A 26068-nucleotide genomic window follows, 5' to 3' on the forward strand; every position below is an offset into this window, starting at 1 on the left:
GTTTCACACCTTGAAGTGTTTGTTCTTGCCTGGAGATTCAGGGCTTTTCTGGTGCTTGGTGAAACTTGCATTGCCCGATGCATTAGGATTTTGGTTTTCATAGCTCCCACTGCACTGAGACACCTGTCCAATTGACTTCTGTGTCTGTTCTATTTTTGTCTTTTCTTTCAGGTACCAAGGTCAGTAGGTGTGAACAAAGAGGGTAGATCTAATGCCTACAGTAGTTTTCATTGTACTCATGGAAAGCATCCACATGAGACAACCTCTGTGGATCCTGAGGTATTAGTAATTTCAACTGATACACAGGTACCTGCATCACATCTGAGTGATGAGGTGAGCTGAGCTGGACTGGATTGCTGGCAGTCCAGGTACAAACTGGTTTAGGGATGAACTTCAAATTCCTCCATTCCAAATTGTAGATTCATGCTCCTGAGGATGAAACGTCCATGCAGGGGGACTTCCCCCAAGGTACTTAGTGTCTACAGGAATAAAAAAATCTGCATATGAATTATCAGGACAACCTTATCTTCAGAGACTAGTAACATTCAAGGATGCAGTATCCCTAAAGTTGGTCTGGTCCAGATAGTTGGGTCATTGTGTACTGCGTAAACCATTTGGGAAAGACAGGATCATACTGTTTTTATCAGGAAGCCCTGCAGATATGGGAGAGGATAGTATTTCAGGATGTTCCTAGCAGCCACTTAATTGGCATGAATGCAACACAGTAAGCGGGCTAACCTGACTGGTTGTCAATCCACTCAAATTGTTCTTGAATCAGGGTTAGTGGACATGAACTTTTCAATATTGGTTCACCCCGAGAGAAGCTTTGAGCTAACTACTGGCATTGTGCACTAGGCTGTGGGAAGAAACTACTAGTTAAGAGATTTCTTCTCTTAACTACAGGGGAGGGAAGCTCACACTATATCTTTCTTCTGTTACATCTGATAGCTAAGTTCCTGACCAAAGAATAACCTCTGAATGACACTTTTTTGCTGTTCCTAATACAAGGAAAATGATTATTAATGGGATGGCCGTGTTTGGTTCACTCAGGCTGCGAGTCTTTGTCATCTGATCATAAAGAATGTGTCACTCCATATTTCAATACAATCTGATCTAGTTGGCATGATGTCTTAGGAGGTAGCCATTAAGATGCCTGTTTCAGAGCAGATGCCTCAAGATCTCAAGTTCAGGAGCCTCTAAAGGGCATATACATTTTAATTAAAAAGGAATATAAAGTGGTTTTAATTATGCTGATAAAGGGTTTTATTGAGCACTTCAGAAGCTATAAACTCTACTTCTGTGAATGTCATGATATTCCTGGTGTTGATGATTTCAGCTCAGGGTTGAGTGAGCTTCAGGCTCTCACTGACTTACCATGTTTTTATATTTCTTCTCCTAGTCCCAATGAGACTGGCTTTCAGCCAATCGTCTACTAGATTCTGGTGCTATATCTAGAGATCCTACCATCCCCTTCCATGAATAGGAGCAAACCAAAGGATTTTGTGAAGGTGGCTCAAGTCTGTTTCCATGGCAGAAGTCTGCCGTTGTCTATTTTCAAAAAGATGACAAATTTCTCCAACTTGTACTAGAAGTGGATATAGATCATGAAAGACTGGTGGTGGTATTAGCTGTCATTTCAGCACTGTGTGAAATTCTCTCTTCCTCAAGTTTTAGATTTGTCCTTGGCCTGAAAAAAGATGGAAGTGGTAAGGTAAGATATTTTTAGCTGTTAGAGATCCAGGTGTCTTGTTTGGTACTGGGAGTGGAGTGTTTTTCTCAGCTATTCTCAGTTCCAAAAAAAATGGTTGGAATTCAGTCAGTATTGGAACTGAAGTGATTACAGTTCTTTGTAACTTATTTGATAATTATTTCATGTTTTCCTCTTGTCAATCTGCCACTCCCCCATACCTCTCACCACACCTCTCTTCTGCATCATGACGTCTGTCCTTCTCCTTTCCTGTTACCATCACCCCTCTCCAGCTCTACCTGCTTCTCTCCACCCTAATCTCCCATCTCATCCCACCTGCACAGTGGTGACATTTTGCTCCAACCCTGGCCCTTCCTCCATCTCTACTTCCTAAACTTGTCCTCACTGCTAGTACCACCATTCCTAACCTTGTACCCCTCCTCCCCTTCCTTTCCTGTTTCTGGAACTCCCATTCCATCTCTAAAAAGATGTCATCTAGGACCTCTTCATGTCTCTCGTCCTCTGGATCCTGGGTTTCTGAGAGACCTGGAACCCTTCATCTGATTTTGCCTTTGCAACTGCCCTCTCTTGTGGAGGGGGCTCTTTCTCTCTCACTCACCATCTTGGACCAGACTGTGGCAGGGGTATTCAGCTTTTATCCCATTATTACTTTTCCATCCCTTCCTGCCAACCCCTCCTGCTTTCCCATTTCTGCTCTTTTTCTCTTACAAACAGCACTGAATACAATCTTCTCTCCCCCTCCATGTTGTCATTTACCAGCCACCCAGCTTTCCCTTTCTGATTTTTGGCTCCTGGTTCTTTTCCTCTCCTCTCAGTCTCCCACACCCTCCTTGTTGACTTCAATTTCCATATTGATGACCCATCCAACCGCTTAGCTGCTTGTTTCTTTGCCATCACCTCTTCATTGTTTCAACTCTTCCACTATCCAAAGAGCCATTCACTTGACTTGGTCTTTACCAAGCATTGATTTCTCTCCAATCTCTGTTGGTGAATTCTTCTGCTCTAACCATCACCTCTTGGTCTCTTTTAGCATCACTCATCAGCCTCCACCCTCTTGCCCTGTTACTTGGCTTTTCTGTGACTTCCAACACATCAGCGATGATGACTCTTGCCTGGCCTCAGCCCTCCCCTCCATGTCCACCCTGTCTTCCCTTTCTTCTATTGATATGGTGGTGATTCTCTCTACGCTTCACTCTTCTCCACCCTTGACTCTATTGTCCCTCTCCCATTGTGAGATCTGCCCTGCCAACCCCTAGTTGTAGCTCACCCCCTACATCCTCTTCCTCTTCCCCCAAGCTTGTGCTGCAGAGTAACTCTGGTGGAAATCCCATGACCAAGCTGATTTCCTCCACTACAAATTTGCTCTCTTGTTTCAGTTCAACCATCTTCCTTGCTAAACAACTCTAATTCTCCAAGCTAATTGAATACTACACTCGTGATCTCAGCAGAATTCTCACTACCTTTGACTCACTCCTTCAGCCCTCCCCTCCTCCTGCCTCCATGTCTCTCTCTGCACAGGATCTTGTTAACTTCTTCCAAAAGAAATCGACAACATACAACATGACTTTCCTCCTCCCATTCGCCTGCTTCCCTTCCCCTGCCACAGCTCTCTCCTTCATCTCCCCTGTCACAGATGCAAAAGTTTCTCACCTGCTCTCCTCCTCTAACACCTCCCCTTGCCATAGGTCCATTCCATCTCCTGATCTCACTCATGCTCCCTCTCATCCCTTCCCTTGCTCGTCTCCTTAACCTTTTGCTCTCTTCTGGCTCTTTCCTCTCACAATACAAGCGTGCATTAGTCTCTCCCATCTTAAAGGTATCCACCCTTGGACCCACTTGCACCTCCAACAACTGTCCCTTTCCCCTTTCATTTCAAAGCTCATTGAACATGCTGTCCACAATCTGTCTGGTGTTCCTCTCCTTCAGTTCCATCTTAGACCTTCAGTCTTGCTTTCTGTTGAAACTGCTCTTGCCAAAGTTCTAATGACCTTTTCCTAGCAAAAGCTCAAAACCAGTACTCAGTCCTTGTCCTCCTTTACCCGTAAAACACCTTTAAACACCATTGACCAAACTCTTGAAATCTTATCCTTCTTTCTATGACTCTGTCCTGTCCTGGTTCTTCTATCTCTCCAATTGCTCCTTCAGCATATCTAGAGTTCCTGGAGTGATTCCGCTTAGGTGAGTGCATGCCCAGTACACTAATGTTGAAGAATTTTCCCAGGCAATACCCAAAGGATTGGCGCTCATGCATCTCCATTCATAGCTCATCAGCTCCTTCTCACTGAACATGGCTAGAGTTGGAATGCTTAGTGTGATCTTCCCTCACACTTGACTTCACAGTGTTTTGAAAAAAAATAAATTTGTACGGTGTATATAGTTAAAGTATAGTTAGTGATAGTAGTAGTTACTCTCACAGCATTTAAACACTGCCCTTTGTTTGGGGCAGCTAATCCCAGTAATGACACCCACACTAGATGTTTATTTTCTGGGGGAAGGACACATTAAAGGTTCTCTATTTGAAAGTCTTTTAAGAAGAGGACATAGGTGGCTAGAGACTTATTGAAGCAACACCTTTTTGAGCAGGCAATAAGGCCTGCCAGGGCACTAGGAACCGCTGTGGAGAGTCAGGGCCCTCTAAGAGCATTGGAGCCGGTATGATCTGGAACTTCAGGTCCTATGATTCTAAGGGACCTTGAGAAGTCATCTAGTCCAGTCCCCAGCACTCAGGGCAGAACTAAGTATTGTCTAGAACAGGGGTTCTAAACCTTTTTCTTTCTGAGGCCGCCCTAACATGCTGTAAAAACTCCACGGCCCCCCTGTGCCACAAGAACTGGTTTTCTGCATATAAAAGCCAGGGCCGGCATTAGGGGGTAGCAAGCAGGGCAACTGCCTGGGGGCCCATGCCACAGAGGTCTCCTCGAAGCTATATTGCTCAGACTTTGGCTTCAGCCCTGGGTGGCAGGGCTCAGGGTCTTGGGCTTCAGCCCCATGCAGTGGGGCTTCAACTTTCTACCCTGGGCCCCAACAAGTTTAATACTGGCCCTGGTTGTTTGCCCCCCCTGAAACCTGCTCGCTGTCCCCCAGGGAGCCCTGGATGCTTGGTTGAGAACCACTGATCTAGACTATCCCTGATAGGTGTTTAACCTGTTCTTAAACATCTCCAATGATGGCGATACCACAACCTCCCTAGGCAATTTATTCCAGTGCTTAACCACTCTAACAATTAGGAAGTTTTTCCTAATATCTAATCTAACCTCCCTTTGCTGCAATTTAAACTCATTGTGTCTTGTTGTATTCTTAAAGGTTAAGGAGCACAATTTTTCATCCTCTTCCTTGTAACAACCTTTTATGTTCTTGAATATTGTTATCCTGTCCCCTCTCAGTCTTCTCTTCTCCACACGAAACAAACCCAGTTTTTTCAATGTTCCCTCATAGGTCATGTTTTCTAGACCTTTAATAATTTTTGTTGCTCTTCTCTGGACCTCCTTCAATTTGTCCACATCTTTCATGAAACGTGGCTCCCAGAACTGGACACAATACTCCAGTTGAGGCCTTATGAACACAGAGTAGAGCAGAATTATTATTTCTCGTGTCTTGCTTTCATGCTTGCTTACATAATTCCTTCTAATATATCTTAGAATGATGACTGGTTTTTTTGCAACAGTGTTACACTGTTGACTCATGTTTAACTTGTGATCCACTATGACCCCCAGTCCAGATCATTTTGAATTTTAATTCTATCCTCCAAAGCACTTGCAACCCCTCCCAGCTTGATATCATCTGCAAACTATGTAAGTGTACTCTATGCCAGTATCTGAATCATTAATGAAGCTATTAAACAGAACTGGACTCAGAACTGATCACTGCGAGACTGCCCTTCAACTTTGACTGTGAGCCACTGATTGCTACTCTCTGGGAACCGTTTTCCAACCAGTTATTCCCCCACCTTATAGTAGCTTCATCTAGGTTATATTTCCCTGGTTTGCTATGAGATGGTGATGTGAGACAGTATCAAAAGCCTTATAAAGTCAAGATATACCACATCTACCACTTCCCCCCCATCCACAAGACTTATGACCCTGTCAAAGAAAGCAATTAGGTTGGCTTGATACAATTTGTTCTTGACAAATCCATGCTGACAGTTACTTATCCTATTATTTTCTAGATGTTTGCAAATTGATTTGCTTAATTATTTGCTCCATTCATTTTCTAGGTACAGAAGTTAAGCTGACTGGTCTGTAATTCCCAGGGTTGTCATTATTTCCCTTTTTATAGATTGGCACTATATTTTTTTTCTTTTCCAGTCCTCTAGAATCTCTCCCGTCTTCCATGACTTTTCAAAGATAATTGCTAATGGCTCAGATATCTCATCAGTCAGCTTCTTGAGTGTTCTAGGATTACCTAAAGTCTCTTTTGAGTTCCATATTAATCACACATCTTGAAGAACTACAGTTACTGCACAAGGTGAGTAACCATTTCAGTTTTCTAGTCCCTGATGCAGCATCCTTATCCACAGTGGCCTCCATGGAATCCCTGGGAAGCCCCTGGTTCAGCAAAATCCCAGTCCTCTGCTCACTCTAGGGCAAGATCACCTGTAGCTCAGGGGGGGCCCCTGCCGAAACCATTCGGACTGCAGTTTTAGGGTAGTCAGATGTCATTCCTCAAGGGATTCCATTAGCCCCAACTACATCTTTCTCTTCATCACCACACAACGCAACAATACCCAAATCCTTGCTTCCTGTACTGTAAAACTTCAGATCATATCAGGATCTGCTCAGACGCATAGCATTGGCCTTAGGTATTCAGGACAAGTTTGTACAGGAAAACACCCATACATTGGTGGATATCCTTCAGCTGTCTGCTCCTTGGAGAGTTGCTGTCCCTATAAATAAAACAATATTAGAGCATGCTAAAGCTCTATGGAGTATCCTGGCTTACTTAACAACCACAGTAAAGTGCACTCACAAAAGATACTATATGTCAGTGCAGGTCTTCAGGTTGTTTTTCACTCATCCAGCTCCAAATTCCCTGGTTGTGCAACAGCAAATGAACGAGAAGATATAAATTTATGCCTAAAGAAAAGGAGTCCAAAAGGTCTGAAGTCCTGAAATCTATGAATGTAGTATTTAGGGCTATTACCTCAAGAGTGTGACTTTTTTTTTTTTCTTTAGCAGTTGAAGACCAACTGAGTTCCTACATTTCATTTTGGAAAACGAGTTTTAAAAAAATCTTAGTTAATCATGCTGTTTAAAAATATCAAGAAATTCTGTAGATAAAAGCAGCTATTTCTCCTATTTCCCAGAGTAGGAACTGGGTATCAAGGAAGCCACTCTCCTAGGCAGAGGAAGAGAACTGAAGATAGTGACTCAGATGAAAGTCTGCAAGATTCCAAGAGAGCACAATGGACTTCCTCTAATGAACAAGGCCTTTGTGTGTAGTTCTTCTGAGATAGTCAGTCATTCCTTTACTGTAAGTTCAGTGCTAGAGAAAGGGGAAGCAGGGATACTTGTTTCAGACTGTAATTAGCTTCAAAAACTTGATAACATGACAAAAATCTACTATCCTTGATTAGCCTTTATCTTCTGAAATACTTGGGGACCAGGAAATGGGGGGAAGTCTCTGGTCTAATGTACAGATGACAGGTACATTGCCCAGGTTTGGAGGGTCCCCAAATTGTGCAGAATTTTGAAATCTGGTATTCTGTGCTGTGACCAACAGGACTGTTAGTATATAGACCTGTTTGTTAACCTGAGATAGAATTTGGGGTTTGACTTTTGATACTTTTATATCCTGTGTGAACAAGGAACAAAGACATTGTGTGTTGCATTTCCCACAACCAGATGGGGCTTTTAGAAAATATAAGAGAGAGAGCTAAAATATTGTTGGGTAGACACTGGAAGGCTGCCTGGCTCCTCTCTCAAGCCAAGGTCAATCAACCAGTCAGGAGGGGCAAGGGGGATGGGGTGGAGGCATAAGAAACACTGAAAAGTCAGAGAAAAGGTGTCCCTGACCACTACATAACCTCACTCCCTACCCCTCCCACGAGGTATAAAAGAGATGGTACCAAACCCTTCAGACTCACAACCCTCCAAGACAGAATATGACCATAAATTGTAAGGGGTGGAGCCAGGGGTGTGTGCTGCAGCTATATTTGAGCCCGCTAAGAAGAAGGAGGGAAGGGAAAAAGGCTCAGCAAGTGTACAGAACTATGGATATACTTGCCTGATTAACCCCAATAAACACTGCATTGCCTGCACTTCGGACTTCTGGTCTTCTGCTTTCTGTCTGCGTGACGAGAACCAGGGGAAGGGCAAAGGGAAAGCCCTTAACAAGAGCTGCGTAGGTCTTGCCCATGACTAAAGCCCCCCCACATTCCGTGTGGCACAATTACATCAAAACCTATTAAAAGAACATTAAGATACAAAGTAAAACACTCAAAAGTTAGATTTGAGGTTGCCCATGCAATCTTAATTGTGCAGATGCAATTATGACAGTGCTTGACTCTGCAACATTAATGCTCTTTTAATGCGGTTTTACTATATAAAATATGATGTCTTTATTATTATGAGCCATTAGTGATTATCTTCAAAAAGTCATGGAAGCCGGCAGAGATTCCAGAGGACTGGAAAAGGACAAATATAGTGCCAATCTATAAAAAGGGGAATAAAGACAACCTGGGGAATTACGGTCCAGTCAGCTTGACTTCAGTACATGGAAAAATAATAGGGCAAATAATTAAGCAATCAATTTGCAAACACCTAGAAGATAATAAGGTGATATTCTGGGATGTATTAGAAGGAGTGTTGTAAGCAAGACACGAGAAGTAATTCTTCCGCTCTGCTCCATGCTGATTAGGCCTCAACTGGAGTATTGTGTCCAGTTCTGGTGCCACATTTCAGGAAAGATGTGGACAAATTGGAGGAAGTCCGGAGAACAACAACAAATATGATTAAAGGTCTAGAAAACATGACCTACGAGGGAAGATTGGAAAAAAAATTGGGTATGTTTAGTCTGGCGAAGAGAACACTGAGGGAGGACATAACAGTTTTCACGTACATAAAAGGTTGTTACAAGGATAAGGATGAAAATGTGTTCTCGTTAACCACTGAGGACAGAATGAGAAGCAATGGGCTTAAATTGCAGCAAGGGTGGTTTAGGTTGGACATTAGGAAAAACTTCCTAACTGTCAGGGTAGTTAAGCACTGGAATAAATTGTCTAGGGAGGTTGTGGAATCTCAGTCATTGGTGATTTTTTTAAGAGCACGTTAAAGAAATACTTGTCAGGGATGGTCTAGATAATACTTAGTTCTGCCATGAGTTCAGGGGACTGGACTGGAAGACCTCTCAAGGTCTCTTCCAGTCCTGGATTCTATAATCTACTGACGAAAACATTCCATCAGGTGGAACCGTATTGACTTCCACATGGGTCATCAGCAGGTTTTGAACCTTTAGATCTGCAGCACAGACTTTTACCTGTTAACCTTATGGAGTAACTGATACCAATAGTAGATTGTCATCTGGAATAGCCACTAGAGGGGAATGTCATATACCTTGCTAATACATTTTATAGATATATGCAGTCTGCAAATGTATGCTGATGCTCAGTCAATTCCGTATACTGAGAGAAATAAATTCTAGTAGTCATAGATGCTTCTGCCTCTGAGTCCCCATCTCCTCCCTTCCAGCCTGTCCCAGTGTAGTTTTGTGGTCTCTCCTCCACCCAGGGTGCATTTGATTTAAATAAAATTGATTTAAGTCATGATTAAAATCACTAGTCAGGAAGACTTGATTTAATCATGGATTTCTACATAAAAGTACATTCTTGTTGGTTGTTATAACCTTAATACATATTCTTCACAACTCAGAGATAGATGTAGGTTTCATTTTTAGAAGGTACACACTATACATTTTTAAAGTGATTTATTTTGAAAACTTTTCAGATTAGTTTTACAGCTATATCAGAAAATGAATGGTTGTTTGATTATTTCATTTACCAAAGGTAATTGAAGCAGATATTTATGAAGTCATTGGGAGGTGAACTATCTCCAATTCAACAGGTTAATCATTAATTTTTGGAGGATTTTCTTGCCATGCTGTATTGGTGATGTTTTTCTCCTAGACAGACATTTAAATTGTTTTATTTAACTAAAACAACAACTTTATGTATTCTGGATTTTTTTCTTCAACGGCAAACATAATATTTTAACAAAGAAGCATATGAATTTTTGAATTTAGTTAAACATTCAAGTTTTTTAAAATCAGGCTTGTTTTTGTTAAAATTGTTTTTAACTAAAATAGTTAAATGACATATTAAAAAAAATTAAAACTACTATGTCAGCCAGGTCAACATGAAAAACTTAAAATATTGGCTTCTGCAGCTAACGCAGTCGTCTTCACCTTCATTTTCCTGTTTGTTCATAATCTGGAAAAGAAAAATAAGCTTTTCTGCTTTTTCAGGTCCCAAACAATTTCTCAATTTGGAATTAATTAGTCCAAAGGAAGAAAATATTCTTTCTACACCGGCAGAAGAAGCTACTGCTGTTAAGTGAGATTATCACTTCAACAGTCTCTGAATCTAAGTGCTTAACTGACTTCCACTGGTGTAATTTTCTTTAAATCATCATCAGCAAACATATATTTCTTGAATGGTTCTTATTCCCAAACTGGGCCTCTTTTACTGCCTGCTGCCATTATAGGTTTTCCCTTCTAGTGAGAGAATGGTATAGTAGATCTCAAATCAATGAAGGCTACACTCAGAAAGACCTCAAGACTTCTGGAATATGCTGCAGTTTCACTTTTGTTTCTACTGCCTGTCCCTGTCTTCTCACATTTATCTCTAGACTACTTCTCCTTGTCCAGATCGATTCCACCCCCAACAATCTTCTATTAATTCAACTTTTTGAAACTTTGCACTTTTAGAGAGAGGTAAGGGATTGACTCGGTTTACACAAATTTGCAGAGGGACAATAGTGTTGAGGTCTGTTATTTCTCACCTCTCTATATATATTTCTTTATTTTAAAACATTTTTGCTGTTAACAAGCATGTTATTTCTGGAGACACAAATCCACAGTGTCTCCAGAAATAACATGCAAAACTAAGCATCTCTGATGGTATCTTCTAGACTGAGGACTGAGTCCCAGTGGGTAGATAGAAATATTAACCTAAATAATCTATACAGAAGCCCCTGGAATCCCATAAGTTTGGGTCCCTAATCCATGAACTATTGGAACTCATTTACAAAACTTTTCTTAAACATTACATGAATATATTGTCTCATACTATAGAATTAGAATTTATAATCCCTATTCCATGATGAGATATCTTTGAGCTATAATATCTTTATCTTTAGATTGGATTTTTTTGATAAAATGCTTGAGGAAAAAACCTATTTAAATAAAAAAAATCATTGATTTTTATCCACCCTGCCTCCACCCCAGGCCCATTCCTCATCCCAGTTCCAATCTTCTCTATCTTGGCTTCCAGTCCTCATTCCTGCCCTGGGCTCCTCATCCAATTTTTCTCAGTATGCTCCTCCTCCATCCCACTGTCACATCCTCATCTCGTTTCCCTCCAGGATCATTGTCCCAGTCTACTCATTCCACCCTTTCCCAGGCCCTGCTCCTGTCTCCTCTGCATTCCAGATGAGCTGCTTCCTTCTCCGTGCTGCCTGGGTGAACTAAAGCCTCTAAACAAAATGGCTTGTAAGATGTTTTTTTAATATGGGTGTGATAAATGAAGAGGGGGGAAGATCCCTTTTATGAACACCCGGCCAGCCAGTAGCTATAAAATCCCTCTGAGTAGCTGTTCTCTAATTGCTCTACCTGTAAAGGGTTAAAAAGTCTCACTGCTATGCATAGGTAAAAGGAAGTGAGTGGACACCTGGCCAAAAGAGCCAATCGGAAGGCTAGGACTTTTTAAAATTGAAAAACAACTCCATTTTTGTCTCTCTGAGGTTGTTCTCCTGTAGAGAAGAGAAGTTATGCTGTAAGAGGCTTGGGGCCAGGTATGAAAAATCCTCAGTATTATACCTAGAAATGACTACACCTCTACCGCGATATAATGTGACCCGATATAACACGATTTTGGATATAATGCAGTAAAGCAGTGCTCTGGGTGGGCAGGGCTGCGTACTCTGGTGGATCAAAGCAAGTTCGATATAACACGGTTTCACCTATAACGCGGTAAGATTTTTGGCTCCTGAGGACAGCGTTATATTGAGGTAGAGATGTAATTTGAACTCCAGGTATGTAAGTGGATCAGGAAATGTCTAGGAAGACGCAATTAGGTTTATCTCTTTTTATTTCTTTATGGCTTGTGGACTCCTCTGTGCTAACCCAAGTGCTTTTGTTTTGCTTGCAACCTTTAAGCTGGACCTCATGAAAGCTATTCTTGATGCTTAATCTTTCTAGTTGTTTTTTTTTTTAAATCTAGCAAAAGCCGAAGTTCCCAGATGTATTTTCTTTTTTTTTTTAATTAATAAAATTTACCTTTTTTAAGAACAGAATTGAATTTTTGTGTCTTAAGAGGTTTGTACCCATGTTGTTTAATTAGCTGGTGGCAACAGCTAATTTCCTTTGTTTTTCTTTCTCAGCTCTTCCCCGGAGGGGTGGCGAAAGGGCTTGAGGGTACCCCACAGGAAGGAATTCCCAAGTACGCCTTCCTGAGCTCTCAAAGGGGTTCTGCACTTGGGTGGTGGCAGTTTCTACCAACCCAAGGTCAGAGAGAAGCTGTAACCTTGGGAGTTTAATACAAGCCTGGAGTGGCCAGTATTAATTTTTAGAATCCTTGTGGGCACCCACCTTCTGCACTTGAAGTGCCAGAGTGGGGAATTAGCCTTGACCTGGTGGCAGAGCGGTGGGATCATTTTGAACCAGAGGCACAGACCTCAGGATTTTAAAAGGACACATTTTTCCTTTTGGCAGCCTGCAAAGCCAGGAAGCGTTTTTTTTTCTACTTTCATTTCTTTGCTGCCTGAAGGGGAACAGGCACACAAAGGGTTCAGCCTGCAAAGCCAGGAAGTCCAACAAGCAGTTCATTTTTTCCCCCTAGCTTCGGGGCAATGAAATAGCTAGGCTAGAGTAGGGCAGCCCTGTGCATGAGGTTGCGGTCGGGCACTGAAACCCTAGAGCAACCAGTCTTCCCAAAGCGGCACGCCATGAAGAAGGCAGACCCAGATCAAGCCCAGACATCCAGCTCCATGACAGAAATGCAGGGAGGGGATGGGGGACCGGAGATTTCCCTGGAGCGTCAGCCTACCCCCAACTCAAGGTGCCAAGATGTAGGGATGCCCTTAACCCAGACCGAGTTCTAACTGTGGAAGACAGGAATTTCTTCCTACAGATTAAGTGCTTGGAAGTGGAGGCGAAGCGCTTGGAGGCGGAGACAGAGCTGAAGTGCTTAGAGCTGGAAAGGACTAAGCTGGGTCAGCAAGGTACCCTAACTGTCCTTCTCCAGGTACTGCTCCCCATTCCAAGAAATTCCCCACATACAAGGTAGGCGGTGATACAGAGGCCTTAGAAAATTTTGAAAGGGCCTGCCTTGGGTACAACATCCCTCCAGACCAGTATATGGTGGAACTGAGGCCACAACTCAGTGGATCCTTAGCAGAGGTGGCAGCATGTGAAGGCCAACTGCCCCAAGAGCACCGGCCGACTGCAACTCATCACCCTGGGATCCCACCAAGAGTCTTCAGGCCCAGATGTCTCGCAAATACCCCCAGAGCGAAGGGAAACTGTGAGTGTGGGCGGGAGGAAGATTACAGGGTGGAGAGACCCTGGAGCACAGGTGTCAGCTATCCACCAATCCCTGGTGGACTGCAAATTCATCAACCTAGAGGCCCAAGTGACAGTGCAACCCTTTAAGGCCAACTCTTTTAACTTGCCTATAGCCAAGTTGCCTGTCCAGTACAAGGGCTGGTCAGTAATATGGACTTTTGCAGTCTATGACAATTATCCCATTCCCATGCTGCTGGGAGAAGACTTAGCCAACCATGTGAGGCTAACAAAAAGGGTGGGGATGGTCACCCGCAGCCAGACTAAACAGGCCTCCACACCTAACTTCATTCCTGAGCCTCCTACAAGGACCCAGTCTGTGTCCCCTGATACCCCAGGCCCAGGGACTGAGCCAGAGGTGGTGGAACCAGACCCCAGACCAGAGTCTATGGCAGTGGTTGTAGATCCAGTTCCTGGGACCCAGCCAGAACCAGCCCAAGGATCGGAACTGGCGGAGCAGTCAGCACCAGAGCCCGTGTTTGCAACTCTACCAGAGTCAGGGGAGCCAGCACCAAAGGGCGCTACAGAGCCTGCACCTGCAGCAGCAGCTAAACCGGCGCAAGAGGCTCAACCGGAGCCTGAAATACAACTGGATAGCCCCCACTCTGTTGCGGGACTTCTGCCTGCATTTCTCTTGACTGCTGCAGCTCATTCCTTTGTTGATGTTTTGTTTTTATCAGAGGGTGTTTTTGGCTTTAAATGTAAAGAATGTTAAGTGTATCCCCCCCCCCCCCTCTCTTGCAAAGTTCCCTTGCAAAATTCCCCTGTTAGCTGCTCCTGGTCGCTAGCTCCTCTGGTCGCTTCAATCTGATGAAATTCAGTAAAGCCAAGTACAAAGTACTGCACTCAAGAAGGAAAAATCAAATGCACAGCCACAAAATGGGGAATAACTGGCTAGGCAATACTCCTGAAAAAGATCTGTAGATTATAGTGGATCACATATTGCGTGAGGGTCAGTAATGTGATGCAGTTGCGCAAAAAGGATAATATTCTGGCATGTATTAACAGAAGTGTCGTATATAAGACAGGAAAGGTAATTTTCCTGCTCTCCCCGGCACAGATGAGGTCTCTGTTGGAGTGTTGTTTCCAGTTCACTTTTAGGAAAGATGTGGAAAGAGTCCAGAGAAGAGCAACAACAATTATGCAGTATGCTGCTGCTGTTTCTGAAAGACTGTTGAACTTGTCGTCAGAAAACTGGACAATTTACATGCACGGCTTGATGGTTCTGAGTTAAAAGATTTCTTAAATATGTATATAAATGTGGAAATTAAAGAAATATGAGCAATGTACTTTGTGTGTGTGTGGTTTGTATTATCAATGGGTAATTAAATTGGTTCAGGATCCTTCAAGATGCAGTGTCACATAATGCAAGATCCTTTCCAGAAAATCAGTATTAACAGGTAGTGGAAGAAGCTGCCAAGGGAAGCTGTAGAAAGTCTATCACTGAATGAATTTAGTGCCAAGACTATATACTTATTCATTTTTTATTATGCCTTATAGGCGTAATGAAATCAGTCCTGCCATGTTGCATGACAGTGAACTAGATCTCTAACTTAAGAAGTTCCTTTCAATCAAAATGATTCTAATATCATGAAGTAATTTAATTTGCTACATTCGCTTAATAACAATAAAGCCCTAAAGCATCTTCAATACTTTTATATTTAAGTAGTTGGTGAATATTGTGTTAACATTTGCCTGTATGAAATCTTTGGTTTTATATCAACATCAAGCTGAGTCACTTACTCTTCTTAAGGGTTGCATAATAATGTAATCATGGTCAGTAAGAGATGTTAAATGGAATTCATAGATTTTTAAATCCAGAAGGGACCATTGTGATCATCTAGTCAGACCAACTGTATAGAACAGGCCATAGAACTTCCCAAAAATAATTCCTAAAGCATATCTTGATTTCAATCTTGATTTCACCAAGTTGGAAATTTTTTTTTATTTTTTTTATTTAAATATCGATGTAAATTGGTGCTTTCTTGCTTGCTTTGGTATTTTGGGAAATCTGAATGAGCAGAAGCAAAATCTCAATATATATATTTTCAATAATATTACTTGATACAATGTGTCTTTAGGAGTTTTCCAATTTAGATCACTTTTGCCATTTTGAATAGGCTAATAATTTTAATATGGCACCCAAAAGTGTGAAAGACCCTTCAAAAATATAAGATAACTCTCTGTTCCAAAGAATACTAGATTAAAATATGTATTTTCTAGGGCTGTTGATTAATCGTGGTTAACTCAAAAAAATTAATCACGATGAATCACAGTTTTAATTGCACTTTTAAACAATAGAATACCAGTTGAAATTTATTAAATATTTTGAATGTTTTTCTGCATTTTCATATATATTGTGTTCTGTTGTAATTGAAATCAAAGTATATATTATTTTTGATTATAAATATTTGCACTGTAAAAATGATAAATAGTATTTTTCAATTCACCTCATACAAGTACAGTAGTACAATCTTTGTTTTGAAAGTGCAACTTACAAATGTAGGGGTGTTTTTGTTATATAACTGCACTCAAAAACAAAATGATGCAAAACTTCAGAGCCTCCAAGTCCACTCAGTCCTACTTCTTGTTCAGCCAATTGCTAAGACAAACAAGTTTGTTTACAGTTACAAGAGAATGCTGCCTTCTTCTTATTTATAGTGTGACCAGAAAGTGAGAACAGGCATTTACATGGCACTTTTGTAGTCAGCATTGCAAGGTATATACATGCCAGATATGCTAAACATTCGTATGCCCCTTCATGCTTTGGCCACCATTCCAGAGGACATACTTCCATGCTGATGACACCCGTTAAAAAAAAAAAAAAAAAAAAGCGTTAATTACATTTGTGACTGAACTCCTTGAGGGAGAATTGTATGTCCCCTGCTCTATTTTGCCTGCATTCTGCCATATATTTCATGTTATAGCAGTCTCGGATGATGACCCAGCACATGCTGTTCATTTTAAGAACACTTTCACTGCAGATTTGAAAAATCGCAAAGATTGGTACCAATGTGAGATTTCTAAAGATAGCTACAGCACTTGACCCAAGGTTTAAGAATCTGAAGTCCCTTCCAAAATCTGAGAGAGACCAGATGAGGAGCATGCTTTCAAAAGTCTTAAAAGAGCAATACTCCAATATGGAAACTACAGAACCCGAACCACCAAAAAAGAAAATCAACCTTCTGCTAGTGGCATCTGACTCAGATAATGTAAATGAACATGCGTCAGTCCGCACTGCTTTGGATTGTTATCAAGCAGAACCCGTCATGAGCATGGACGCGTGTCCCCTGGAATGGTGGTTGAAGTATGAAGGGACATATGAATCTTTAGTGCATTTGGCACATAAATATCTTGCGACACCGGCTTCAACAGTGCCATGAGAATGCCTGTCCTCACTTTCAGGTGACATTCTAAACAGGAAGCGGGCAGCATTATCTCCTGCAAATGTAAACAAATTTGTTTGTCTGAGCGATTGGCTGAACAAGAAGTAGAACTGAGTAGACTTGTAGGCTCTGAAGTTTTACCGTGTTTTGGTTTTGAGTGCAGTTATATAAGACAAAACCCCCTACATTTGTAAGTTGCACTTCCATGATAAAGAGATTGCACTACAGTACTTGTATTAGGTGAATTGAAAAATATGATTTCTTTTATTTTTACAGTGCAAATACTTGTAATCAAAAATAAATATAAAGTGAGCACTGTACACTTTATATTTTGTGTTGTAATTGAAATCAATACATTTGAAAATGTAGAAAACATCCAAAATATTTAAATGGTATTCTATTGTTTAACAGTGTGATTAATCGCGATTAAGTTTTGTAATTGCTTGACAGTAATATTTTCTTTTTTGCGGATTTTGCCTGTTACTTTGTATTCACCTGTTGTTTGACTAGATTTGACAAGAACAGATCAAAATCTTTCACTTGATGATGAAGAATAAACTTTGTTTGCAGTATGTTGGTTTTGTACTAGGAGAATTGGTAGCATTAACACTGTTCTAACTTTTTTGTCTGTAGAATGATTGAGGAGAGCGGGAAGAGGAGAAGGACAATGGCAGAGAAGAGACAGCTATTCATGGAAATGAGTAAGTCACAGTGTTGCAGATAAATCATCATTAATGTATTTGTAACAGGGTGGCTTATTGCTGGAGTGTGTGGGGCTGGCCAACCCTGATTACTGAAGAGGCATGCCTATGTTGGATAAGGTAATTCCCTATAAAGGGCAGAAGATGGCTGCCATGAAGAGGGAAGATTAGGCAACTGCAGGAAGTAAGAGAGGCTTCTGCAGGGAAGACCCTAATATGCAGGGGTTTTGGAAGTTGCCAGGGTGTGGCTGCCAGAAGGATGTCAGACTGGGGCAGAGGAAGAGTGCCATGTGGACCATGAGGATTGCTTGAACCACTTCTGTTATTAAACCAGCCCTGTGTGGGGATGCAGTTAGCCACGTGAAATGCTGCATTGAGTTCTTAAGGGGCCTGCAAGAGTGGGGTTAACAGAGGTGGAGTACCTACTAAATATGTGGCCACAAGGACGTACTCAGTAAATAGTAACTCCACTACAGCGTTTTTAAAGAAACTACAACAATGTAACCATACCTTTTTTCACTCCAAAGAGAGAGTGGATTTATGGAACACGAGACATTTATAATTTCAGTACTTGCAACCTTAGTGTTAGCAGTTTCTAAGGGAAACACTCAAGTCAGGAAACTCAGCCAGAGTTAAAGTTCTTATGTATCCCTAGTTCTTCCTCCTTTTTACACATGTTTATGGTATTCTTTAATTTACACGATCACCTACTATTTTCTTCGAGTGCTTGCTCATGTTCATTTCATATTAGTTGTGTGTGCTTGCCACATGCACCGGTGCCGGAAGTTTTTCCCTCAACAGTATCCGTAGGACACTGGCTCTGGCACCCCCTGGAGCGGTGCATACATGCCGCGGTATAAGGGGTGCCGCCGGCTCCCCCCGCCTCCCCCCAGTTCCTTCTTGCCACCAGTGATGGTGCTGGAACATCTGCTGCTTCGGCTAGCGTTGTCTCGTTCTCTGTTCGTATGAACTCTGTAGCACTTGTAGTATAGTTGTAGGTAGTTGTTGTTACAGTTAGTTACCCTTAGTAGTAGTTCTTGAAGTTCTTGTAGTCCCGAATGGGACTCAGCCGGGGAACGGGGCATGCCCCGGTCCCAGGCTTTAAGCCCTGCAATCGCTGCAAATAGCCTATGCCCATCAGTGATTGACATACCAGCTGCCGAAGGTGCTTAGGCGAGTAGCACATAAGCGACAAGTATTGTATCTGCAAGTCCTTCAAATCTAGGACAAAGAAGGAGCGTGATATCCTAATGGAGTCCCCACTCACTGTGGTACTGGAACAGCAGTCCAACTCTGCACCAAGCACCGTGGCCTCCGTGTGCAGTGCTCCGCGGGCGCTGTCCATGAGCCGGTACCAGTCTCCCTCCACAGCTCTGGTCAAGAAGCTGAAAAAGACTGGTGAGTTCTGTGTAACCTTTCAAGGGAAAGGAGAGGGCTGGGGGCGAGCCAAGACCTGGGCTGGGCAGTTCAATGCCTCCTTTGGGAAGTCAGGCCCCAGCTCAAGTCGAGCGGTGCAGCCCATCCCATACTTCGCCTGTGACTCCAGATAGCGGTGCAGGCCCTGGCCAGCTTCAGGTGCCGTTAATGCCCAAAGCCCTTCAAACAGCTCAGGAGATCCTGACGCTCCCGATGCCATCCACACTGGTTCCAGTGATACCCCGGTCTCAGGGAAAACCTGTGTTGGGACCTATGCGTCTGTCCCTGACTCAGCAGCATGGTTCCTCCTCGAGAGGGACGTCCTGCCATTGCTCGACCGCCTGAAGCCGTCACGCCTCAGGACTAGAGAGGCAGGCTCAGCGGAGTCCTCTTCGGTCCCTGCACCGGGGGTACCAATCGAGGGACTCGAGGCATTCCTCGTTGGTGGATTGGCACAGATCCTCTGAGGCACATGCCACTTGGCAAGAACTCCGACTGTCTCCAACGGCTCGGGCCCGATCGGAGATCAGAGACTGCTGACTGCTGGGCCGTCATTGCCCATCTCCAAGAAGGACATCACTCTACTTTAGGAAGATCCACCAACCAGCCCATAGTAGCTCCCGGTCCCGTTTTACGTCCCGTTACTGGTTGAGTAGCGTGAGGTGTGGATCGCTGGGTGTCCGCCGCAGATCTGCCGAACGCCATCAGTCCCTGAGACCCCGACCAAGATGCCCATTTTTCTCAAATAGATCGGCTTCTTGACGCAGCAACTGGTACCAGTCAGATGAGCTACTGCTCTGCCCAATCCTGGTCTCCCGGTACTTATACCAGCATGGAGCGAGGTTCCCTGACTGTGGGACAAATCCCGGTACCTGAGGTACTGCCTACATCATCAGCCCCGAATTCTGTCCTGTGGCCCCAAGCGCAGTGGCTGGTGCCATGGTACCTGTGGAACCCTTGGGGTTCACCCAACCTTCCCAGGCTGCCCGATCAGTGTCAGGAGCCTCGGAGGCCAGCAGTCTCGATATCACGTTCCCCTCCAGTGCTTGAGGCTTCCAGGGGTAAGACCCCACAGGTGCAGGAGGACCCAGGGGAGCAAGCTGCTGGACCACCAATAGACATGGAGGTTCCTGTGGCATTGGCATCATCCTCAGCCTCGTTTGGTGATGACATCACAGGGCACCCTCACCCAGTTTCTCAGGATGAAGCCAAAGTGCACCAGGAACTTTTGAAGAGGGTCACTTCCAATTCCTCTGCCTGAAGCCCCAGGTTAGAAGAGCCCTCGGACTCTCTATTTGACGGCCTCTGTTCCTCGGCTCCTGCCAGGATGGCTCTATCCCCTCATAAAGGGGTGTCCAAAATCACTAATGCCCTGTGACAGACCCCCTCTTCCCTGGCCCCATCTCTAAAAGGGCCGAATGCAAGTACTTTGTGCAAACCAAGGGGCATGAGTACTTATACTCCCACCCAGCCCCTAATTCCCTTGTGATTGAGGTGGTTAACCACAAGGAAAGGCAAGAACAACCTGCCCACTCCCTGCCCCTCCCCCCAAAATAAAGACTTGTGGAGACTGGATCTCTTTGGATGTAAGGTTTATTCGTCTTCCAGCCTTCAGCTGAGAGTGGCCAACCACCAAACCCTCCCTGGCTGATATGACTTCAATATGTGGCAAAACATGGCCAAGTTCAAAGAGTTGCTCCCTGAGGCTTCCAAGGAGTTCCGAGCGATCCTTGATGAGGGCACGACCGTGGTGGCCCTCCAGGCGGCGTCGGATGCTGCTGCTGCTGCCCACACCATGGCTTCCACTATCTCCATGCGGCGAGCCTCCTGGCTGCTCCTCTCTGGATTGTCCACCTAGGCCCAGCAGTCAATGCAGGACTTGCCCTTTGACGAATAAGCCCTATTTGCAGAGCAAATGGACAGCAAGTTGCGTGGCCTCAAGGACTTTTGCACCACCCTGAAAAACCTGGGTCTCTACGTCCCAGCCCCGCTGCATAAGCAATTCAAACCGCAGCAGCCTCAGGGCCAGGGGAGCCAGCCTCAGCAGGGCCAGCCCCACAAACAAGCCAAGGGCTACAAGCACCGCCCAAGCCACTTGCCTCCGCCCTCTGCCCAGTAACGAGCAAGGGGCCAAATGGTTGTTTTGAGGGTGCACCCGTGGGCGACCTACCAGACTATTCCCCGGATCCATCTTTTCCAGTGTTCTCCAACCACCTTCCCCTTTTCCTCCCTGCTTGGGCGGCTATAACTTCGGACTGCTGAGTTCTCAGCATGGTGGAACAGGGTTATACCCTCCAGTTCCTTTCTACCCCCCCCCCTTCCCACCACCTTCCCTTCTTCTGATCAATGCAACATTGGCCCAATCTGAAGGGGCACTGTTCCTTGTCTGCTGCTTCCTCTAAAACTGGTCTTAGTCTGATAGTTACACTCATGATTTTTCCTAGTACTGACAATAAGCTCATACCTCTCTAATTATTTGGATTGGCAGGATCACTTTTCTTTACAATTTAGCCAATCAGTCATCTGATACCTTCTCTTGCTCCCATACCTTCTTGTATTTTTTTTTCTAATACTTTGATAGCATTTTTCCTGCTGGCTTTTAGCAGCACAGCTGTTATGTTGTCTATTCCCATCTTTGAACTGCCTTAGATTTTTCTATTTCTTCTTTCAGTGGTGGTTCAGTACAGATATCCCATTCTGTCTTACAAGCTGCCATGTTGATACAGCATGTGTAGAATGCTTGCATCTGAGCAAATGGCAGGGTTCAGCACTTTGTCACAATGCTTCTACCATACTTCCAGCACCTCTTTGGCATTTGAAGTCAATTTTCTAGTAGCCTTTTTTACTGGTAGCATCGTTGGCCTGATTGTGTTTCCATACAATTTAACCTCTTGTATATCGTTTCGATATCTTGTTTTCTTGACATCTCCTCTAGATGTTGAGCCTCTTCTTTCCAAACCTTTGCTTATCCAGTCTTTGTGAGTTCTTCATTGCTTTGCGTAATGCTTTTACGTCTTCCACTTTCTCAGCAGTTGGCTTGTTTACATCTTTTTCTTGGACTTCAATTTAGTTTTAATCTTTGCCTTTAGTAGTTCGTGATCACTGCCATCCTTGGCAGTTTGAGACTCTAATATCGAATAGTGACCATCTGTGCCTTTTTACTGATAATGTGGTCAGTTTGGTTTTTGGTTTTACCATCGGGTGAGTTCTGTGTAACCTTGTACATCACTTTGTAAGGAAACCAAGTACTCCCAATAATAAGATTGTGCTTCCCAGCAAATTCTTAACCTTTCCCAGTTATCATTTTCCATCCCGATGCCATGTGGTTGAACACTACTTGTTTGCTTACCATATCCATTACCAGCTTTTGCATTCATATTTCCCATTATCAGAATTATATTGTGATCAAGAATCTCATCTACAGAGTTATCCAGCTATTGAGAAAATTGTCCCCTTCTTTTTCTTTGGCTTCTGTTGGTGCATAACAGCAGTCGCAGTTATGCATAGTTTATTTAGGCCATAGTCACCTTTCTGAGTGGATTGTCACAGGCCCCGGTTTCCAGCTGTTAATTCAAGTAATGGTTCTCTTGTCAACTTCCATAGTGACCCCATATCTATGCTTCTCTTGTCCACTTGAATGTTTGCAGTAAACCATAATTTCCAGCTCTTATCTCTCCTGTGCCTAGCCAATGTATTTCCTGTAAGGCAGCAAGGGAAATTTGTAACTTCCTTATCTCCTCCATTACTAGCTTAGTCTTGCCTCGAGTGACGAGAGTTCTAACATTCCAGCTCACTGTACGAGTAATATGTGTAACCGTTATCCAAAATCTGTGACCATTTCTGTTTGTTAGGCTAGGGATGAAATCAATATAAGTCAGCTTAGTGTGCTATACTGTTTCTATAACAAGTGAATTTTTGATGAAATGGCATGTTAGGCTAGTCCATGTTCTTCAGCTCATGGGAATGCCATATCATAATCTATTGGCCTTTTAAGAACAAGTATCAGTGGTTCCATCCTAGTCTGCTTGCCTTCCAAAGTTAATGAGCTTAGACAGCTTGGATTTGAAATCCAAGTCTTCCCTCTCCTACACAGACTTGCCACAAGAGGCTAAATGAGCGCTGTTCGCCCTGATTTGAAATCAGTTTTCCTTCTCCTAGTTACTCTGGTTTCCTTATTCCATAACATTCATTTTACCTCTTCTGGGGCCACCCCAATTCACCACCTGGGAAATATGCCTCTATGTTGTAGTATCCCAACATGAGGGGATTTGATTTGGAGGGAAGCATTATTAAAAGTAGCAAAATCATATGGTGTTCCAGGTAAGATAATTGCAATTATAAAAGCTTTGTAAAAAGACTCCTGCAGTGTTGTGAGAATTGGTGGGAAATTAAACAATTGTTTCACGTCAAAGTTTGGTATAAGACAAGGGGGCATGGAATAGCCATCACTTTTCATCCTGTTCTTAAACTGGACATTAATACGTTAGACAAGTTGGAGGGTATAACATTGGATGATCTAGAGTTAAGCTCCTTAGTGTATATAGATGACATATAACTGACAGACGTATTTACTCTTTGCTACCTTGGAAAATTCCTGTAGTCAACTTGGACTTGCAACTATTTAGTCTTCTTGGCATTTATTGTATCTTGGAAAAGGGATAATAGATGAAGTTTTGAAGTGTAGCCCCTGGGAAGTCATAGGACAAGTAGAATCTTGGGTACCTAGGAAGCTTGATAAGTGCTCATGGAGAGGAGGATAAAAGGAGATGTGCCTTAGCTGCAAGTGCTACACAAAAATTAATGAAATTATGGACTGAAAAACATTAAATTTGGTTCCAAGGTGAAAATTTATCAATGTGTTAACTATTAATGCAGCTGCTTCCAGATCATAGAATAAGGGAAACTGACATCAGAAGGATGGAGGCAGTCGAGATGAGTTCTTCAAAAAAACCTAAAAGATTATGATCGTGGGGTCACTGCAGAAGACAAACCTGATAGGATGCCAAAGAAAACAATGCAAGCACAACCAAGGTCAGTTTGACCTGGAGGCCGACCACTGACTAGATGGTAGGACATAGAATACAGGGATGTGGCCAAGCTGTATTTAATGGAGGAACAAGCCATTCACAGGAATGAATGGCAATGCTGTACTGTGCCTCATGTCTGCAAAGACATTTTGGGTTGAGAAAAATGTAAAATAGTTTGCCAATATATCGAAGTCCCTAGGGGATTTCTTGGTATTACTGACTTTTATCCCTTTTTGGATTATTAAAAATCTCTGCTTCTGGGGTAGAAGTTTTTGTTCAGGGAGTGGACTTGTGTTAGGGGGCTTATTTTTTCACCCTCTCACTTCCCTGGTCCTTCTTGCATGAACAGAGCAACAATACCCGAAGTCCAAAGGCGCAAACAATTTGATGTTTATTGGGGTGAACTTCCAGCAAGCATGATTCCAGTTTCCTTCCTTAGTGTCCCCCTTCCCAGCTCTGACGCCACAGAACCCTGCCTGTCTCCCTGTTCCCATTTCCCGCCCCCTTAGCAAAGCATGATTCCAGTTCCCCCACCCCCAGTCCCTGTTCTCTTTTCCCCTCCCCCCACTTCCTGATTGACTGCAGACTATATAGTAAAACTTGAGTTCTGCTTAGCTATATCTTAACCAATTATTTTACTGAAATTTAACTAACCAATCCTAACACATTGTAACATGGTTATTTAACCAATTATATCCCGCCACCTTAATTGGTTTACATCCAACAAAATTAATTATACAACAGACAGAAACAATCACAGAACCAAACAGAGACCATGCAAATAAACATACAAAACAATACAGAAGCAAGAATTTTACAACTACATCTATACAGACTTAAGGGTTTTTCAGCTGTGTCTATTGACAAGTGAGTTCTTGCCAGACAGGATGCTATCACACTAAGTTTCCTTTTACATCTTCTAGGCTCTTTCCTTTCTCTGGAAGTGACAGGAATACCAGGACAGGATTGGATTCCTAACAGCCCAATAGCACCTTATTTCCATGGGACTAGTCTGGGATGTGAGGATGGGACCGTTCACTTCTCAGCTTAGGGCTGCCTCTGCTGCTTAGCCAAAGGCCTTAGCCTAAGAACCAGGCCTCAGACTGTCCTTTACACAGACAGAGAGTGATTTTGATTCTCTCTTTTATATCTCTAGAACTAGCTGAGTAATAAAAATACAGCTAAATTCTTAAAGTATAGGCCTTTGCAGACAGGCCTGAATATCTATATCCTAACAACTTGGTGTGAATATAATTCTAATGGCTCTTTGAAGATGTCAAGGGCCCTTCTCACAAGCTCCTGTTACGACAAGAAGTCAATCATCTTCTACAACTAGGTGCCATGGAATGAGTACCTTCGCAATACATGGGGAAGGGGTTCTACTCCTACTTCTTCTTGATCCAGAAGAAGAATGGAGGATGGAGACCTATCTTGGATCTCAGGAAACTCAACAAGTTCTAAATGGTGACGCTGGGTATGATACTTCCAGCGCTGCAAAAGGGGGACTGGTTTTCAGTCCTCAACTTCCAAGATGACCTCCAATATTTTCATATTACTATACACCTAGTTCACAGGAAATTCCTGCATTTCACATTAGGACACAAACACTTGCAGTAAAGAGTACTACCTTTTGACCTATCTACCACACCCAGAGTTTTCTCCATAAACCCTAGTGGTAGTAGCGGCACATCTACGCAAACAGGGAATAATGATTTTCTCCTACCGGGATGGTTGCCTTCTTAAAGTCCCAACTCAACAGAAAGCACTGGACTCAGTCCAGACGACGATCATACTATTCAGGGATCTAGGACTACAGATAAACGAATGAAAATCCACTTTAGTTCCTGTCCAACACCTGGACTTCATCGGGGTACATCTTGATGTCATAGAAGCCAAACCAGCCCTTCCACTGAACAGATTCACAACTCTGACAAACCTTATCTCAGAGGTCACACTCTTCACCCGAATCCAGAGAAACTCCACCTACAAGTGTGGCTCCTATATGGTTCCATCATGGCGAACTAACCTGTTTGGAACAAGTTAAAAACGTGTTACTAA

The 26068-nt window shown here is 43.1% G+C and overlaps 1 protein-coding gene across 34 annotated transcripts in view; it reads left to right on the plus strand.

Annotated features, from left to right (window-relative positions):
• Positions 1 to 26068, plus strand: part of DTNB (dystrobrevin beta) — a 384446-nt gene that overhangs the window by 9163 nt on the left and 349215 nt on the right. For 16 of the 34 annotated variants that reach the window (XR_010600030.1, XR_010600034.1, XR_010600025.1 and 13 more), the window contains one exon: positions 17500 to 17567. Coding sequence is in view for 14 of the 34 variants with exons in the window: in XM_065590081.1 (XP_065446153.1) it covers positions 17501 to 17567 (67 nt within the window). In the remaining 20 variants the exon portion in view is untranslated. Of the gene's footprint in view, positions 1 to 6012; positions 6173 to 17499; positions 17568 to 23863; positions 24015 to 26068 lie in introns of those variants that run through there. The other 18 variants (XR_010600021.1, XR_010600029.1, XR_010600038.1 and 15 more) reach the window with 2 other exon arrangements.

The sequence above is a fragment of the Chrysemys picta genome, chromosome 3, assembly GCF_011386835.1.
Source record: "Chrysemys picta bellii isolate R12L10 chromosome 3, ASM1138683v2, whole genome shotgun sequence".
Classification (NCBI taxonomy): domain Eukaryota; kingdom Metazoa; phylum Chordata; order Testudines; family Emydidae; genus Chrysemys; species Chrysemys picta.